The sequence below is a fragment of the Nestor notabilis genome, unplaced genomic scaffold (genome assembly GCF_000696875.1).
Source record: "Nestor notabilis isolate BGI_N333 unplaced genomic scaffold, ASM69687v1 scaffold4348, whole genome shotgun sequence".
Taxonomy (NCBI): Eukaryota; Metazoa; Chordata; class Aves; order Psittaciformes; family Psittacidae; genus Nestor; species Nestor notabilis.
In genome coordinates this window covers 19,033-38,042 of record NW_009939471.1, presented here as the reverse complement: position 1 = coordinate 38,042, position 19,010 = coordinate 19,033, and the positions used below count along the sequence as shown (strand labels likewise).

Genomic DNA, 19,010 nt, shown 5'->3' with positions numbered 1-19,010 from the left:
TGAAGGGCTAGAAATGTAGATAAATTGATATGTGATTATACACTTGTGTGTATGTGCTTGTACACATATATGTGTATGAGTGTATTTTAACTAAACAGAACAAAGTCTTCTGGAATAATCTGTTACTACAAAGGAGCATATATTATTATGAGAAAGTTGGGCACAGTTTATTTTCAGCAGAAGATTCAGATTCTAAAGTTTCTCCTCCCCTCTCCCCATATTCATGGTAAATGGGGTGGATGAAAAGTGTAATGCCATAAGCACTGTAGTATGAAGAAATTTTCAGACCAAGTATTCCTCTGCTTGGCATAATGCAGTTTTCCTTTGTACTGTTTTCTACCTTTTGACTAGATGAGGGCCAGAGGGCAATTTTCTCCATGCTCATGTAATCTTGTGCCCCCTGTGACTAAATAATGGTCATTATACAAACTATATTCAATTGTATAGGGCTCTGTGGCTTTATACTTAGGATTACTATTCCCCACAGACAATAGTGAGAATACCAGGTTAATACAGCTGTGACCTCACTGTGTTCAATTTAAACTCAAGCCTCACAAGGTGAGAGGCTTGTGCATTTACCCACTGAACCAATCAGTTAAAAAACTGATGTGATATCTACCACATGTTGCTCTCTTTTTCATAAGGGAATTGCTCTGTACCCCCTGTAAGAGTTTCTAAAGCTCAGTAACAATGCCTAGCATCTATCAAAATGTCAAAAGGTTCATTATCTTAAAACCAAGGGAACAGATTTCTGCAGGCTTTTTCTAATACCAGCAATAAGGCCACTGTTGAGAGCTTGCAATTTTGCTTGTTGAAATTGTAAGGATTTAGTGAAGTACTTCAGAAGAAGTAATATGCATTGCACAAGTGATAGTGAAATTAATGGGGGCATTATCATTCTTTTTCCTTTCTGTTTTGCAAATTTTCCTGTCTCCTCCCCCTCTGTCACTCACCCTTCCCCAATTATTTCTTTTACAGGCAAAAAACTTGAGTTCACTGTAGACTCTGGAAGATTTTAACACCTCTATAGGACAAGGCCGGGAGATGGTTGCAGAGAGGCACTTGGAAAGGCTGCCAGACACGACCATCAGGTTCTTTTCTAAGTGAGTGTCAAACAGTCTTTCTGATAGGGACTGTCTCCTCAGTTGGAGGGATATTCCCAGAACACAAACAAAACAAGCGGTGGGTTAGAGCAAAAGTTTCAAACAGCTAATAATCTTGCTCTTTTTTGCTTTTGACTGTAACAAAATAAACATATTAATAAAGTGTATGTCATGTTTTGCTGAACACTCCTCACCCTCCCAGGAGGAATAGGAGAGATACAACAGAAAGCCTCTGGCGGGTAGGTAGGACTGTCCTCAGGCATACGCTTTCCCTACATAATTAAGAGCTCCTGTTCCGTCGACTGGGCCATAATGGAGACTTGAATGAAATGGGTCCAACTGCCTCTTGGGAAGCTGTATAATTAACCCTGGAGTGCTGCTTTCCTGAGATAGCAGCCGCAGCTTTGGCCAGCATTGTATGGACCAAGAACCCACCCTGCAGCACACACAAAGATCTGTGCAATTCCCTGGTGAGCTGCGGTTCCTGGCGCACCGTGGACAGGAGCACTGCAGTTGTTAATGCTACTTTATGCTAAATAGCCAATGGACATTTGTAGCAATCCCTTTGCCCTGAAGCCAAACAAGAAATGCATGTTCCAGGACTTGATATTAAGGAGGTCATGGGAATAGGGTGATTCCTGCCTCCTTTTAACTTTAGTGACATTTGGCTGTCAACCAAGTTGCCTGAAACAAACGAAGGGATGGGCTAGATTTAGTGTTGTTGCCAGCTGAAATAAAATCCCTGAGGGATTAGTGAGGGGCCTTCATTTGCTAGGTGTTGTTCAAACACAAAGTGACCCCTTCATCAACAGGGAAACTGGAAGAATTCTTTAACCAGATTTTGCACAAGTAAGCTAGTCATGCAGTCTGAAGATGACCCTGCTTTTCTGCTAGTAAGTACCGAAATGTTGTGAAGGAAAGAACAGAGGTGTTTTGGGGGAGCATTTCAGAGTTCTCACCTGCTCTGGGGACAGGGCAAAAAAATGGGAGATGGCAGAGGGTCTCAGCATTGTTGTGTGTCTGAAGCCACAGGGATACATGGGGAACACCTGAGAGGCTTCTGGTGTTACAGACCTGCTCCATTTTCCAGCCCATTATGGCTGGGTTCTGAGACAGGAGGGAGGTGATGGTTTTGCTGTAAAGATTTTTGGTAGTGAAGGATTGGGAAATTCTGAAAGGAGACTATATAAAGCTGTTGGACCAAATCCCGAATGGTGCTAAGCTAGCTGGAGCTAGAGGGATTTGGATGTACTCACTGCTTCTCAAGCTTCAGTCTTCTGGGGTTTGGTCCAAAAACCCTACATGTTTGTGTTTAAAAAAAAATCCTGGAGCAAAAAGATGATGTATTTTAGTATGCATTTTGTTGGAGGCTAAGGGCTGTATAATTAGATGGTTTAAAAAAACCCTGCTATTCTGAATGACCTGGGAAATACTTTAAAAATTGCTTTGGCTTCAGACCTAGCAAAACCAGTTGGCACAGAGGTTAGTAAAATGGCAGAAGAAAGACTGGCTTGAAACTTTTTGGTAACAGGTTTAACTATTCTGTCACTCTTAATAATTTCTCAAACTGAGACATCTGATATATCAAATGGTTATTTTGTTATTATATTAAGGCTTGAATCACTTCCACTTTGCAGTGGTTGGATATAGCCTATATGAAAATGTTGGCGCTGCCAGGCTGATATGTAATGTGATGTAATATGAAAGTCTCCCTCTCTTTCCATTCCCCTATTCCTTTCTCCACATGTCAAGGAACAATTTGGGAATACCTTTTCAGCAGGTCTCTTGATAAAGTGATGCAGCAGCCAGAGCATGACTGACATGTCCTTGACATATACCTTGGCTGGTATATGGAGCTGTAATTCCTCTTGCACTGCACAGAGATGGAAACCAGTGCAATCAGCAGGTTCTTGCACAGCAGTGAAAAGCCAGAGCGAAACTGCATGGCTGAGCTGCAATTTGAGTCAAAGTGCAAGTACTCTAACAAATAAAAGTGTGGGCTAAAAGAGGGGTGAAAACAGCTGTAGCCCAGCCACATTTCTCTTGATACTCCCATATTTCACAGGCAGGTGCTTTGGAGGCAGATACTTTTCCATTATAACTCACTTCTCTGATCTATCAATGACTTTCCACTGTCATCAAAAATTAAGAACCTTAAAGATTATTAGAGTCTGAAGTGGTTTGAAATGTATTTTTTAAGTAGCAGGATAGCTGTAAAAACTTTTCTTTGTTTAGCAGTTCTTCGGTCTTGCTCCTGTTATACATTGGACATGTTTTGTCTTAGGTCCCAGTTCTCCAGGGAATTTGAGTAGAGTCCAGGTGTCTGCTGCGTTATGCTTACCTTTAAATGTGTTAACACCCACACCCCCAGATTCCTTAATCCTGAGTTTATAATATACTCCTTAGCTTCAGAATCAAGGCCTGAAGCTTAAGAGCTAATGGTGATACTTCTGCTGTTTCAACACATAACAAGAAATGGCAGAAGCTAAGAACCTTCAAGTTTATTTTTTGTACTAGGCAACTTACTTATGCCAGCAAAGCAGACCACTATAAACGCAATCGTAACTGTACATGTTAGCCTTTCAGCAATGTACTAGCATATATTTATTTAAGCATAGAACACATGAAGGCAGAGCTTGGGGTAAGAGAAAAGAGTAAAAGTTTATTTAGAAGGGAATTCTGCTAACCAATACCTAGAAAAAAGAGTTGTGCACTAAAACAGCTGTGTCAAAGCTACCTTGGCTAGAAATTGATAGATTTTAGTGGTATGTGGTGATCTGGAAAGATGTTTCTGAGAAAAGAAGAATGACTGTGGTTTTGTAGCTAGACAGACAACTATTAATGCAGCAATTTTCTTCTTTTTTATATAACAATATATTTAATGGGTTTTGTACCTTATAATAATAATATTTTTAATGGAAAACTGGAAAAGCTAGACAAAGTTTTTGATAAAGTCAATCCATACATATTGTTGTCCCAATTCAGGCTATGTTTAGGTCAAGAAATTAATTTTTTTATTTTTATATATATATGTATGTATTTTAATTAGCTAATTTCTAAGCTTGATACTTGAGAACTCTCTTTTCTCCTCCATTATTTTGAGCCATAACTGTTTGTGGCTTACTGAAAATGTCTGTATAGACACTGTCTTTAATCTCATTAATATGTTTCTGGTTAAGGTATCTTAATTTTAGGGGGGTGGGGGTGTGTAATAAGAAAATCCAACTATGCCTAATCCAGGTGGAGTGTTTTCTTCAGCATAGAAACTTGTGTTGTATTTTTCACAGTTAAACTCAGGATTCTGATTTAAGGAGGTTTTTTGTCATACATAAAACTTTTAACATTTATTCAGGCTTTGCTACCTGTTGTTCAGTACAGGATGACCTATTTCCTTTTGACAGCTATGAATTTATCCCTCTGAAGTTCATTCCACAGATCTATGTTTTTAAGGGCATCAAAAGTCACTTTGTAATGTCAATTACTTCTTAAAATTAAAGATAGGCTCTAGGAAACTGACAGAGAATTAATTTCTGCATGTTTTATAGGAAAATGCCAAATAGTTTGTCTCGGTAATTTAAAAACCCTGAAGACCTGCACAGAATCTCACCTTGCTGAGATTCTCTATGAACACTATAAACAAAGGTGGCAAAAAATGCATTATTAAACGTAAATTTCAAACACGACTCTTTGGAAAACAGTGTAAAATTTGAAGGAATAGTATGCTTTTTAATAAATGTTAAACTGGCAACTTGTCATAAAACCTGTGGATGATTTATGCTAGGAAACTATAGTGGTTATCTGAGTAATATTTATAGAATTCTAGTTAAAGTCTCTATTTTTATTGATTTCAGTAGCATAATGGTTATCCTTTTCTAAGGGGCATTTGGAATAAAAAGGTAACCCATCAACACTTCTGCATCTGGGAATTACTATAGAAAGTACTGCCTAATATTCACTGATCACTAAGAAACCTGGTTCTCACTCTCCTTCAAACTCCAGGCTTATGAGTGCTCCCTTTCGGCAGCTGAGGCAGCCACAGCTATTGATAACACTGCCAGCTGTTAATCAGATACATGTATTCCTTTCGTCTTCAACAGGATACCCTTGAACTGTGTACCAGAGATGGGGAATTTAAAAGTGCCCCCTTTTTTTTTCTCTGCACTATTTTCACACTGTGTTGCTGGGAGACTGCAGTTTGGCCCTTGGGACTGGAATGGAAAGAACCCGTTCAGTGCTAGAGAACTTGCCGTCTATATCGCTGTCTTCTGCAACTACTTAGAGACCCCTACAAAGGTAAGAAGCAGTGGTCAGGTAACCACACACCAAGGTCATTTCAGCTCAGTCAGCTGTTTGTATTGAACGAGTGGGGAAAAATTCTGTCTTCTGAAACTGCTATTTAAGTGGCTGGCATGGTACAATGCTATTGCTGAGTATGAAAATAAACCAGATCAAAGGTGTAGGGGGGGTTTCTGGCAGTGGATGCTTGAACTTTGTAATATAGGTCAAACCAGTTCCACATCAGTAGCTAAGGGGGGAAAAAATGCCCTTCATTATGTTAACAAAAACAGTGGTTTACATGTGCATATATGCCAAATTCATTAGGCAGGTAATGAAGCATTTGCACAAATGTAATTACATACAGCAATTCTGACAGTTCATAACACTGCATTAATAATCACTACAATTAGTTCTGATGATGGAAGCAATTTACAGCACGTCACATGTATAAATAATGGTGCATTTCCTGCATGTGTCATTATTATGTATTAAGGATGCCACCTTGTTGTGACTTTCTCAGTAATGTTCCCCTTGAGTCAAAGTTAAGGGTAGATGAGTGATTTTATTTCTGAGCTACAGCATATTTCACACTTGTATAGTTTAAATACTCAGTTGAGGTCATTTATATAAGTTCTGTATATGAAATGCTTAAATAAAGGAAATATTATTTATCACTGAATGACATAGGATAGCACTAAGTAGATTCTCCCATTCTAGTAGTTAAAGAAATTTAAGAGATATTTATAAAGACAAAAAGAAAGGGAAATGTCACCCCTTGATGATATTGTTTTCTTCATATCTCCCAACTTGTATTTACTCTTCGAAATTAATTTTCCTTTATTCTTCTTACCTCTACTGACCTTTATTTAGCTAATAGGACATGAAACTGTTTTTCCTTTCTGTCATATTTGGTGTCGTAGTGAAATAATTGCTTAATTTTATAGTGACGATTTAATAATGCTTCCCTTTTAGAAAACAAGTCTATAAAATAACCTTATTCCAACCCTTACTTTTCTCTGCTAATAAATCTTGCTGATTTAAGCTCTGTTCTTTTCAAACCAGCATTCATAAACTGGATAATTAATTTTGCTAATTAATGAAAGGGAGGATTCTGATGGCAGGGAGGACTTATTGGCCCTTCTCATTGTGTTGGTTACCCTGTGGCTTTAAAAGCATTTTTTTAACAGAGATACCAGAGGGAGAAGAGGTATTATAGCTTTTAAAATGTGGCTTTGTGAGTATATACACATATTTATGACTGTGTGTGTACATATATATGCACACACATATATACAGATTTATAAATTTAAAAAATCTCCCAGTTGAGTATCCCTTTAGGACAACTTTGCTTAAGCCAATTAAAGATTGATCAGAAAGTATAAACTGGGAAACCTGAGCTAGCCCACCAGCTAGTGGAAATTGCCTTAACTCCAGTACCAGTTTATGGTGCTTTATCACTTGTACCAGTTTATGGTGCATTATCACTTGTACCAGTTTATGGTGCTTCCCTGTGAATATTTACTCTTCTTGCATCTCAGTTTGACTTAACTCATTGTCCTGTTGCTAAGACAAACTCCACCACACTCACCTGTGAAAGTTAAGGTCTCCTCAGGTGAAGATGCCTGATCCTGCCTCATTGTGCCACTCTTCCCCTCTGCCTTCTGATTCCCCTACACATATTCATGGAGTTATTGTCTGATATTGTGAGGGGGATGTGAACTCCATCCTCATCATATCCATTCACTGAGCAATGGCTCAGTGGTTTTTTGAGTTCAACAGACCAGTTTTCTAGAGAGTACAATGGCAATTATGCAAACCTGACAGCCCAAAATATTTCTAAAGCAATCCCCTCAGTTTTCTCACACTAGCAAAAATGTCCCTTTTATATCACCAGCTTTGATTATCCCAGTGTAATCAATGCCCCAGAAGTGTGCAGCTGAATGAGCTTGTATTGAGTTAGAATATTGATATTCTCTTCTAAAACACAAAGGAAAAAGTCATTCTTCATATAAATATATACGAAATTAGAATAACTTTAAATGTGTTTCTGTTGCCAAAAAGAGAAAAGCGGGTTTATTCTAACTGCAAGAACGTTTCATTCTAAATCCAAGTTGTTGGCATTTTTCATAGGGATTGTCTGTTCAGGCTTCCCATCACCAGCACACAGCATTGCATATTATATACCAGTGGCTTTTTTTTTTTTTTTTATTTTCTCCTTTTTTCATTCTCTTTAAACCAGTTTAAAAGAGAGATGGATTAGAGTTTCACATATTCAAATTGAAACAAACTTGTGGCAAGCTGGCTGGAATAGCTGCTGCTATTTTACTTGTTCTGTTCTGTCACATCATGCAATATTTAAAGTCTGTAATTAAGTAAGTTTTTACTTGAACTGTTGGGAGGCAAATACTGCCCCCAAGGGCGTAAAGGTTCCTGTCTGGAAAGGCTTCATCACAAACTGACATATTTTGCAAACGAAAGGGTTGCAAAAAAGAAGCTTCAAACTCTGTGAAGCCAAATAAAAGAGAAAGACAGTAGTTCCTTGAATCAAATGTTTTGCTACTGTTAACCACATGCTATAACAGTGGCATTATGACTAGAGTTCTACAATAACCATAATGGTTATGCGATGTGGTAGTAATGGGATTAATATTAATTCAATTTTTACTGAAGTTCTTGAATACATCCCAGATTCAAATAATGTAGAATTTCAGTTACTGAGTGTTTCCTAGTGAGGAGATATAAAAGCCTGCAATCAGATACAAGTTTTTTATTTCTCCTCTAAGAAAGGCACAGTAGGTTACCTTCCCGTCACTCATGAGGATTACGTTTTTAAAAGTCTGTTTGGGAAAATGCATGCACTTGTTAATGAGTTATGTTCTTTTATATCATGCAGTGTTTTGAAAACGTACTTTTCTCTCAAAAGCTTTCTATAAGGGATAAGGTAGAAAACATGACATAAGGCTCAGGTGATACACTTTATACGGTTACTGAATTTTAGTCACAAACTTCATATTTTTATTGCAATGTTTATAGATACCTCTCACTGGATTGGAATAAATCTGTGTTTCAGTGTAGTTATTTGCTAAACAAACAAAACCTAGCAATGTGAATATACAACTATGAAGCTTTCTGACATGCAGTATTTCAATTTCTTTCGTTTCTCTTAACAGCATGTATTCCGAGCAGCTTTAGTTTGTCCTTTAGAAAGCTGACTTGTTTTATTCAATGATGCATTCTATTCCCCTGGGTAGGTTACATGGGAAGATTTGTATTACCTCTTTGGCAAGATCATGTATTGGGGCCACATCGCTGATGCCTGGGACAGCAGGGTCTGCTGCATTTATCTGCAAGAATTCATCAGCCCACCTGTGGTAAGAACTTTCATATATGCCTGAAGCTCTTAAACATGTGTATAGTATGTTCAATCTAAGAGAAAGTTGTCTTTCAGAACTGGAGCCTTGCGGAGCAGACCACAAGCTTTCTCATCCTTGTGGCCTCGCCTGTATCAAGGTCTTGTCTGGCTGTGGGGAATAAGTTCTCCAACTTGCAATGAGTACAGTGATTCAACACGAGCAGACTCTGTCTGCACGGGTTTGTGACTTGGCATCTTGCTTGTTTAAATATTTTTGCAAGCACCCTTACCTGGCAACCTGAATTCAGTGTTTTGTAACACTGCTTGCAGAGCCAGCTTAATGACATTGGGGGATAGTACATTTAAGTTTCCATTTTCCTAATAAAACTATTCTTTTTTAAGGTGCTGCCATTTAGACAGGTCTAGGTGGGCATAGGAAAGCATCTTTTATGGAACTGCACTTTAGCGAGCGTAACTGGTAGACTCAGCAGTTACAGCAGTCCAGAATGGAACTGTCCTCAAAACTTATGTTTACTCTTTGCAGGTTTTCTTCTCCAGAAAAATATTAAAAAGGAAATATTATCAATTTCCTTGCATTTTCCTGTTTCCAAAATAGGGAAAACACTTTGTAAGACTGTTTCTCATTTTCCACCACCTTCTCACACATCTATTTCCATAGCTTTGTCATATTATTGCCAGCTGATATATACTGAATTATTCAAATTTCACTATTGGGTTTTGGTCCTGGACAGCACTGTGTGTGGAGCATCCATGAGTCCAAGGTGCAAGACTACCAAAGTTGCTTCTAATTAGAAACAAATGTTAGAATCTTTGAGAATACAGAAAGAAAAAAAATGTTGCTTTAACTTTAGTTCTCTATAAGTCTTGCACGGAAACTTACTTGAATCTACTTTCATATACATACATATATACATAATGCGTATGTATATAGAGAGAGGTATGTGCATATGTGTGTATATATAGAAATAAAGAAAAAACCTGTCTGCTTCTCCTAAGCTTCTGAACTAGTCACTTTAGAGAACTGATTGTACACAATTTGCTAAAAAAAACCAAAAGATTTTCCAAGTGCCCTTCCCAGACTTGTTATTTTTCATCATCCGAAGGTAAAAAGCTTATCTGGGAGAAGGAGATAAAAAAATCAAATTAGCATGTTATATGTGAGCAGGCCATTTGCAGAGCCTGGCTAACTTGGAGACAGTGCACTTTTCACCCTTGGCAACGCGGCTGAAGCTGCCTTTTGGTTGTGAGCAAGATAAGCTTGCTGGAGTCTCCTCAGTCCCTAACGAGTGGCTTTCCATATGTCAAAGAGCCACACTCAGATGAAGGCAATTGGAAGTAACTGCTCAGAAGAAGATGCCCAAGAGTAAGTTGCCATGGAGATGGAAAAGCTAAACACCACTGTACTCCTGACCTCGGTGGGGGCTGATTTCTCCAAATGACAGCTGAGGTCACAGGGCCATGATGGGAAGCTCATCCTGCCGGCTCTGGCTCTGCCTCTAGCCTATAGATAAGTAAAGAATTACTACTTCCAGTTTAGGCAGTCCATTAACCTTCACAAGCCTGAACTTTCATTCAAATAATTGTAAAATAAGTATAGGTGGTGAAACCTGAGCAGAATCACTGCTATTTTTATGGCCTTTGGAAAGTTTAGGGACCCAACCCTGAGCGTGGATCCACTGGTATTTTAAACAGGGAGATATCTTTCCAAGCTTTTTGCCGTAATTGGAAAATTGGCCTGAGTTACCAGCAAAACCAGAAAATCATTCATTGACTGGCTGCCAAATGAATGCAAACAGGATGACAATTCCTTTCGTCAGTGCTGGTGCTTTGTGTTTGCTGGGAGATTACCCTTTTACCTATTTATTTGCATTATTAATGAGTTCTTTTAGCTTAAATTAATTCCAAGAGGTGCATTAGAATAAACCACTATATATCAGCTTTGCTATACCTCATCTGGAATCTGTCATAAGGACAGAAGGGCAGCAAGTTCCTGCTATGAACTGCTGTAACCCACTGTCTCCCTCTGTGCACATGACTCTCACAAATAGAGTAAAACACAATTTAAGTGCCAGCAGAGAGACTGGTAAGTACAGATTGTCTGTCAGAATTGATCTTCCACTCGAGGTAAATAATAGAGCTTTTTTCAGCACCTCGACACTACTTCAAAGTGGCATCTTAAGACATAGCTCATTGTGGGTGAGGTTAGTGATGCAGGTTCAGGCACAGGTAAATGGCTGGTTGCAGAACCAAAATGACTTCAGAAATAAGTGCTTACTGGTGGTATTGTGAGCAGCAGCTTGTTGTTGACTGTTCTAAATGCCAGAAGCTGTTAAATTTTATTGTGCTTCTGTGGACTGGACCCAGCATTAGGAAGAAATAGCTTCTGTGAAAAGCACCACTTAAAGCCAGAAATATTTTTCAGCAAAAACAACTTGCAAGTCTGATTTAAATCCCAGACAGCTCTATGACAATAAGTTCAGAGAAACTTTGAATCCAGTCCTTACAGTGCAGGGGCTGGGGGAGCCTGGAAAATAAATGCGATGTTATCAGTAGGAGGGCAGCCTACCAGAAGTACATCTCAGCATTGCCCTCTGTGTACGTATTTAATTCGTGAACTGCTCCAAAATCCTGAGTCTTATCTCTAATGTCCTGACAGGGGTAGGGTCTGACTGTTCTGTAGGAATGGTGCAGTTAATAGTATTTGGTTCAATATTGAGCTGATTGAGACCTTAATTTTTTCTGCTGTGAAAATTATTGCCACTGTCTATCTCATTGAGACTAAAGCAGCAATGCAAAATCTGTGCAAGACTCCTACATTTGGAGAGATGTAGTAGAGTAGCTTGTTTTTATTTTCTGTTCCAGCTCCTGAGTGTTAACAGCCAGACAGAAGAGATAGGAAGGAACATCAACACATAAAGAGATTTTCTAACTGGAACCATTTCTGTGGGAAATGGAATGGGATCATTGTTTCTGACAAGATTGCTCATATACTGACACGTGCTATCCCACTTCTACACTCCACTTACCTGTCTCATCGACCTGTCTCTCCCTGTGACCTCTTTAAGGTTGAGTGCAATGTGTTTGTGTAAAGCCCCAAATTAACAACACACTAATTAGCATTAATGTTGTGGCTCATGTATTAGGATGGGGGTTCAGGTGAGTTGAGGCTCCAGTCCTGCCTCTCCCATAGGTGTCCTGTGTGACCCTGTCCTGTGTGTCTCAGACTCTCACCTGCAAAATGGCATCATAATCCTTGCTTGTGTGCTGAGGGGATCAGAAATTCAGTACTTAAAATACACTTGATTCACAGTGACAGTGCTTAAATTAAACTCAGGCAATCTCATGGAGGAAGCAGCAACAGTATTTCAATACTGCAGAAAACGGGAAGTCAGAAAATTATGCAAATAATAACTCTGCTAAAGGTAGTTTGGTAACCCTGTTCCACTGTATCAGAACACGTAGATGTCATGTTCGTAGACTCCAGACAGATCTCTGAAACTTTGTAGATGTGGAAGAATGTTTCAAGAACTGGTGACAACATTATCAGTAGCATTATTGATTCTTCTACTAGAGCTTGAAGGGGAACTGGCTGTGGCACCAGGCTTTGCCCCACCAAATCTGGATTATGATGGATGCCGCAAATATACAGACAAAATGCTTCCATCTGAAAGCCCTGTACTATTTGGCCTGCACTCCAATGCTGAGGAGGGATACTTGAATAGATAATCTCTTCGAAACTCTTCTGGAAATGCAACCCACTAATTCATTCGTGGGAGACAGATCAGGCCTGTATGAGGAGGACAAGTTAAAGTTCTTCATCTGGTCTGTTGTCAGTGCTGTTAATGACACGGGGAGCACATATCTTACTGTATTATTTCAGCAAGAGACTTCATTTCTGGGAGAAAGTAAAAAGATTCATCAAATCTTCAAAGATCAGCTGAGTGTTAATAGCAGTGATGATTATGTGCCAGCCTTTGCAATGTACTGCACTGGGGAGGAATTTAGACCAGAGGAATTTGGACCACAGGAAAATTTGACATGTTACACAGACTGTTTCTTTTTTATTTTGAATTTAGTGTGCTTTTATAAACAAGTACAGCAACACTAAATTACTAAAACAGATTATGGTTGGTTGAGTTAGTGAGTCTAGTTCTTCGCCTCTGTGTTTTGTTCCAATTTCCTATGTGATAAATCACCTTTGGGAGGCTTCCCTGTTCCTTCTCACTTGTGCCAAATGTAGGAAGTCCCTTCCAAGCTCATGGTCCTGGCTTCTTTCTGCCCCGTTCACAGCACAGCCTAGCAGCAATGTGTAAGGTATCCATGCCAGGAAGAGCAGCTCAAGCACAATGTTATCCCACCACCCCCATTCCTGGCCCCTTCCTGAGCGGGAGCCATGTGGCTACTCTAAGAGACTTCCCTTGCAAGCAGCAGCTGAAGAAGAGGTTTTCAGGGGGGTTTACATTTCTGGTAGTCTGAAAAGGTGAATTTGTAGCCTCAGCACCTCTTGTACCGAAGCTGGAGTTTAGCACAACAGTAACATTAATACCTATAAGCTCTCAGATGCTGGGTTAAATGGACCGACCCTAACACAAATATAAGCTTTGTCACTTCATATGGAGTTAATTGAGGCACTGTAGTTCACGGACAAAATATCTCAGACACCCAGTCAAACTGATTCCAGAAAAATGTCAAATATGGGGTTTTAAGCATGGAGCAGCACTGGTGCTGTGCTTAATAGATTAAAAGAATAAAGGATAAGCAGGAAAGGAAAATGCAATCGGAAATCTCACCTAGTTTTGTTATCAGAGCCTGCTTCTCCCTTTCTGAGCGTAGACCTGAGAAACTATGTCCACATGCCCCAAAAACTGGCATATCATGAGACTAAGCCTTCAGCTCCTCATCCTTAGCAGAGTTAAACTCCCCCTTGACTGCCGCTCTTATTCTGCAGCTATCCATCCCTTTCTTTACTCTCTCCTTTCCCTCTGACACTCTATTTTCCTCTTACCACCATCAGATCATGGATGTTTTGCAGGAGGGAATATGATGGCTCTGCATGTAAATAGCCAAATGTCCTGGTTTCAGATATTTATTTCAGACATTTTTTTCTCCTTCCTAGTAGCTGATGCAATGCTGTGTTTTAGCTTTAGTCTGAGAGCACTGCTGATAACATGAAGTAGGGGCTGTTCAGCCTGGAGAAGACTGCGTGGAGACCTCATAGCAGCCTTCCACTATCTGAAGGGGGCCTATAAGGACGCTGGGGAGGAACTCTTCATTAGGGACTCTAGTGGTAGGACAAGGGGTAATGGCTTCAAACTTCAACAGGGGAAGTTTAGATTAGATATAAGGAAGAAGTTCTTTACAGTGAGGGTGGTGAGGCACTGGAATTGGCTGCCCAATGAAGTTGTGAATGCTCCAACTCTGGCGGTGTTCAAGGGCAGGTTGGACAGAGCCTTGGGCGACATATAGTTTAGTGCGAGGTGTCGCTGCTCATGGCAGGGGGGTTGGAGCTAGGTGATCTTAAGGTCCTTTCCAACTATAACTACTCTATGACTCTACAAGGACTTTCTCAGTCTCATGCTCTGACAGGGAGGAGGGGAAGCTGGGAGGAAGCAGAGACAGGACACCTGACCCAAACTAGCCACAGGGGTATTCCATACCACAGCACGTCATGCCCAGTATATAAACTGGAGGGAGTCATGTGGAAGGCCAGATCATTGCTCGGGTCAGGCTGGGTATCGGTCAGCAGGTGGTGAGCAATTGTATTGTGCATCACTTGCATTTACTGGGTTTTTTTCCTTTCCCCTTTTAGTTTTATATTATTTCCATTTGTCATTTCCCTTATCATTAGTAGTAGTTTTATATTATACTGTAGTTATTGGACTGTTCTTATCTCAACCCGTGGGATTTACATTCTTTCGTTTCTCCTCCCCATCCCACCTGGGGAGGAAAGGAGGAGAGTGAGTGAACAGCTGTGTGGTGCTGAGCTGACAGCTGGGCTTAAACCACAACAGTCCCTTTTTGAGATTGAGAGTCTGAAACCAAACAACATTTCAATTCCCCGGGGGAGCTTGTGCTTTTCACTTTCAGTTCCTGTCCACTTGAGAGAGTGTGGACAATTACATATATCACATTCATCATTAATTCTGCCAAAGCTAGGGTTGATGGAGACTGAGATGCATTGACGTTGTGATTTCTGTTCCTGTTCATTAGTACCGTTACGAATTGTACTTCATTTATGCTCTATGATGTCAGTTCCAGAGTAGACCTGTGGGGAGGGAGAGAGGCTCTTTTTGGGGGGTGAGATGTGTGTGCCTGTGTCTGCACTGTATTTTGCTCAATGCCCAAGACAGTAATGACTCTGGGTGGTGGAGGGGGTGATGAAGCTATTAGATACTGTAGAAATACAAACTACTAATCACACAACTGAAACCCAAGGCAATCACAGGGTTCATCCCTGTAACAGCAGTAATCCCAAGCCCAGGGTTGACATGTTGGTTTGCTTTGGGAGTGTCAGGGTCCAATTGGAGAAAACCCCAGTGTCGGACCCTGTTTTGTTTGTGATCCCAAGAGCGACATTAAGACAGAAACGAGGTCAAATGCTGTAATTGATCAGTTGGTTTACTACAAAAAGACAATTATTATTAAAAGGGAAATCATTGTAATAAGGGGGATAGCGATAGGACAGAATGGAAAAAGGATGGAAATGAAGCAAGAATTCGGGGTGCAGAGAGAGAGAGGGAGAGTCAGCACCGTGGATCCAGTGGTGTCCCAGGGATCCGTCGTTGCCAAAGGTGGTGGGAGTCCTTCCAGGTTCGTAGTCGGTATCAGAGCAGAGGGTCCCCCAAGAGTACATAGTAGTTGTCGGAGTTGTGTGTCCTCATGGAGGTGTCCTTCTGGAGTCGTTCCCTTGAAGGTACCCTTGGAGGTGACCTGATGGAGTTGCTCTCATGGAAATGTCTCATGGAGGGTGTCCCTCAGGGTCTGTAGTAGTCATCAGTGGAGAGTGTCCTCATGGAGGTGTCCTTCTGGAGTCCTCCTCAAGGCAATGGTTCCTCTTTGTGATTACCTTTTCCCCCTTTTCTAATGAGTTCTAATGTTCTTCATGTCATGTATTACACGTTCCCGGTGGACCAGTTTCCCTGGTCTTGCAGCCAGCTCCTCAACTGCACACAATTTCTGGGATAATGGGCAGCAATTCCTCACACCAATCCTTGAGGTAATGGATGGAAGAGTCTTCACACTCATCCCTCAGGCAATGGACGGTAGAGTCCCAGTTCAGCTCCTCACACCCTTCTCCCAGGCAATGGATACTGGAGTCTTAACTCCTCCCACCCATCTCTGAGACAATGGATTGGTGGAATTCCATCTTAGTTTCTCATACCAATCTTTGAGACAATGGACAGTGGAGTCTGATTTCAGATCAGTCTCTCACAGGGGGTTGATGTTACTTGAAAATATAAAGCTAAATAGAAGCTGCTAAGTGTTAACAGGTTTGCAGTCATTTCTTTCAATGCTGTTGCAAAGAAACAGCAAAGGTGGGGGAGAATCTCTGGTTTTTATCTGCCTAAGAAAATAGGATGTTTGCTCTCTCCTGGAGAAGAAATCAGACTTGAAAGTAGAAGAGTCAAAATGAGTTGATTGCAGTGATTTCTAATGGCTCTGTTTGTATTGGTCTGAACAGGTTAAGAATGTCCTGGATGATATTCTGGAGATGCTTCCCAAGGAGTTTCATATAGCAGAATCATGCAGAACACTACTGCCTGAAGCCTCTACACCCTTGGTTGCCTTCAAGAGTGTGAGGACGAATCTTCTCCTTTCAGAGATCCATAGGTCTCTTAAACAGCTGGACCTCAGGCTCAAGGCAAGTGACCTTAACACTACCATTGCTCTTCTATAAATTTTCGGGCTTTTTGTTGCTTTTTTTTGGAAATGGAATAGCTATTCTTTATGATAATGTCTGCATTGTAGTAAAGCAGCAACTCTAATCTAGTTGAGGTTCAGAAGCTTGAAGACTATTCCAGAGACTTTAGTTTTTACCCCACTACCAATCACCTAGAAATTTTCAGCAGACCTAAGAGGTGAGGAATAGGGTTAGTAGTTACCAGATGCTGGTAACCTGGATCAAGCCATCTACACAGTTGCTGTTAAAAAAAAAACAAACAAAGAAGCAAGCTATTTAAAAAATCATCTTTCTCCTGTTTTTAATTCCACCTTGGCAGAAAGTTGTCAGTTCTAAATAAACGGATCTAAACATCTCTGAATTTTTCATTTGCTAGGCCATAATACTTATAGGCCACTGGGGAGACGAAAGAAGCAAAGAAAGAACCCTGCATTAGCATGATATATCGATACAACGAAGTGGGTGATGTTTAAGTATGACAACAGTAAATTTTTCATTTAGGTATCCAAGCAGTCAATTATTGCAGTAGCTGTAATATGGTTGTAGGCTGTCCCTGAATGGAAATCATGTTCATCTTTTGAGCTGCAATCCCTCTTTTAACAGCTTTCAGAGGATAAACATTGTAGTTTGCTGAGACTGAAGCACCTAGTTTAGGAATGACAATTAAGGCACGCAGTCAAAATGAGATTTTAGTTTTAACTTAGAAAGGCTGTCGACTGAGTTAGAGCTAATTAGAGGAAAGGTGAATGACTCCACAGCAATTACAGAAACATTATCATTACTCATACACTTCACCAGACCTGAATGTAATAAAAAGAAAGTACCTCTTTTGGAAAGGAGCTGCTACTACAGCAGGTAAGCCCAAGCAGAAAATCAGGATGGGAGACTGGAGCAATGACAAGCATAGCATTTGACTGTTGCTTTTCTGAAATGGTAACCTGACTCTGCCACTCAAGGGGCAATGCTGTTCATTCCTCCTCTGGATATGAGGAAGGTATCAAGGAACTTTGTGAGCTGCAGTTTCTGTGTTTGCATTGGTATTTGCAAAGATAAACTTTCCTGTTGCTACATAAACACTCCTAAAATCCAGAACAAGCATCTGCAACATATTATATGCTACTTAGAAGAACAAACTCAGCAGCTTTCAGAAAGTGAAGCTTTCAGAAAGTGCATCCTTTCAGCAGCACAGGACTCAAGACATCAGTGCCTTAACTACACTGAAGTACCTGTTTGTATAGTGATATATCAAACGTGTTAAACACTCCAAGCATAGTTCTCCACCTCTCAGAATACTTGACCATAAACTAGTGAAGCATTAGGAGAAAATCTGAGCACTTGACTTTGACAGGCACATTCAGTCACAGGCATACTCAAAGTCACAAGTATAAGTGGTTTCCGGTCCTTGCTTTCGATGAAAGGGCATGCTGACAAAACCAGCCGTCCATTCCCAGCAGAAGCTACCTACTCACCTCCACATTCACACAAAGAGATGACGCATAACATGCCAACAACAGTCTACAATTAATTTGTATGTTTAAACATAGCTTTAAGTATTTAGCAATAAGCAGCTCTTTGTACCTGAAGTATTCTGGTCTTGCAATATAGAACGCCATGTATACCATGTGCGTATCTATACTGTAGGCACCAGGCTGGACATCCAGCTGGGGACCATAGCTTAACCAGCTCAAGGCATTGACTTGCCAGTCATTTTTGTGAGGGCTATTCCAGTGGATTGACGTGAAACTAAGAATGCTTATGAACATCCAGTTTCTAAAACCAAAAGCAGAGGGCCAACTTATGCTTGGACTTTCGCTCTGAAAAGTGAGTAAAGGAGAAGTCACCTAAACGGGTTGTAGCAGAAGTAGCTTTATTCATGGCAGTTTAGTACTAGGCTTTCAATACTACGTGCTGCCTTCTTAATCTGCCTTGTAGTTAAAGCAGAAGGACATAAATATTTTTCATAATCAGCTAGAGCAGATTTGCCTCCCAAAACCACAATCTTTCCTGTAACACTCTATGTGCTCTATGCTGTTATATCCTCATCTGTCAGTGTTGTGTTCATGACTTTCACCACATAATGATTACTGATCTGCAAGCATTCCTTCATTACACCAGCTATGGAAAGTAAATGGGAAACATCAGCATTTGGGTGTAGATTCAACTGACAAATTACTCCTCTTGGTTACTTTTTATTCTCTCTACATAAAATGAAACGTATCTTACAAGAACTTTAACATACCCATACTGCAATACAAACATTGCATTTAAACAAAGTTTGAAAGTTTGGTTGTACATATGAAAAATACATCTAAATATGAATTGTACGTTAAAAATGTAATCCTGAACTCTGTTTTGT

At 40.2% G+C, this 19,010-nt stretch overlaps 1 protein-coding gene across 1 annotated transcript in view; it reads left to right on the top strand.

Annotated features, from left to right (window-relative positions):
• Positions 1-16,651, top strand: part of DNAH11 (dynein, axonemal, heavy chain 11) — a 92,616-nt gene extending 75,965 nt beyond the window's left edge. Inside the window, 4 exon segments of the mRNA XM_010019862.1 lie at positions 979-1,015; positions 1,017-1,103; positions 5,201-5,396; positions 16,436-16,651. Of these exon segments, the coding sequence (XP_010018164.1) occupies positions 979-1,015; positions 1,017-1,103; positions 5,201-5,396; positions 16,436-16,651 (536 nt within the window).
• The last annotated feature ends 2,359 nt before the right edge of the window (positions 16,652-19,010 follow it).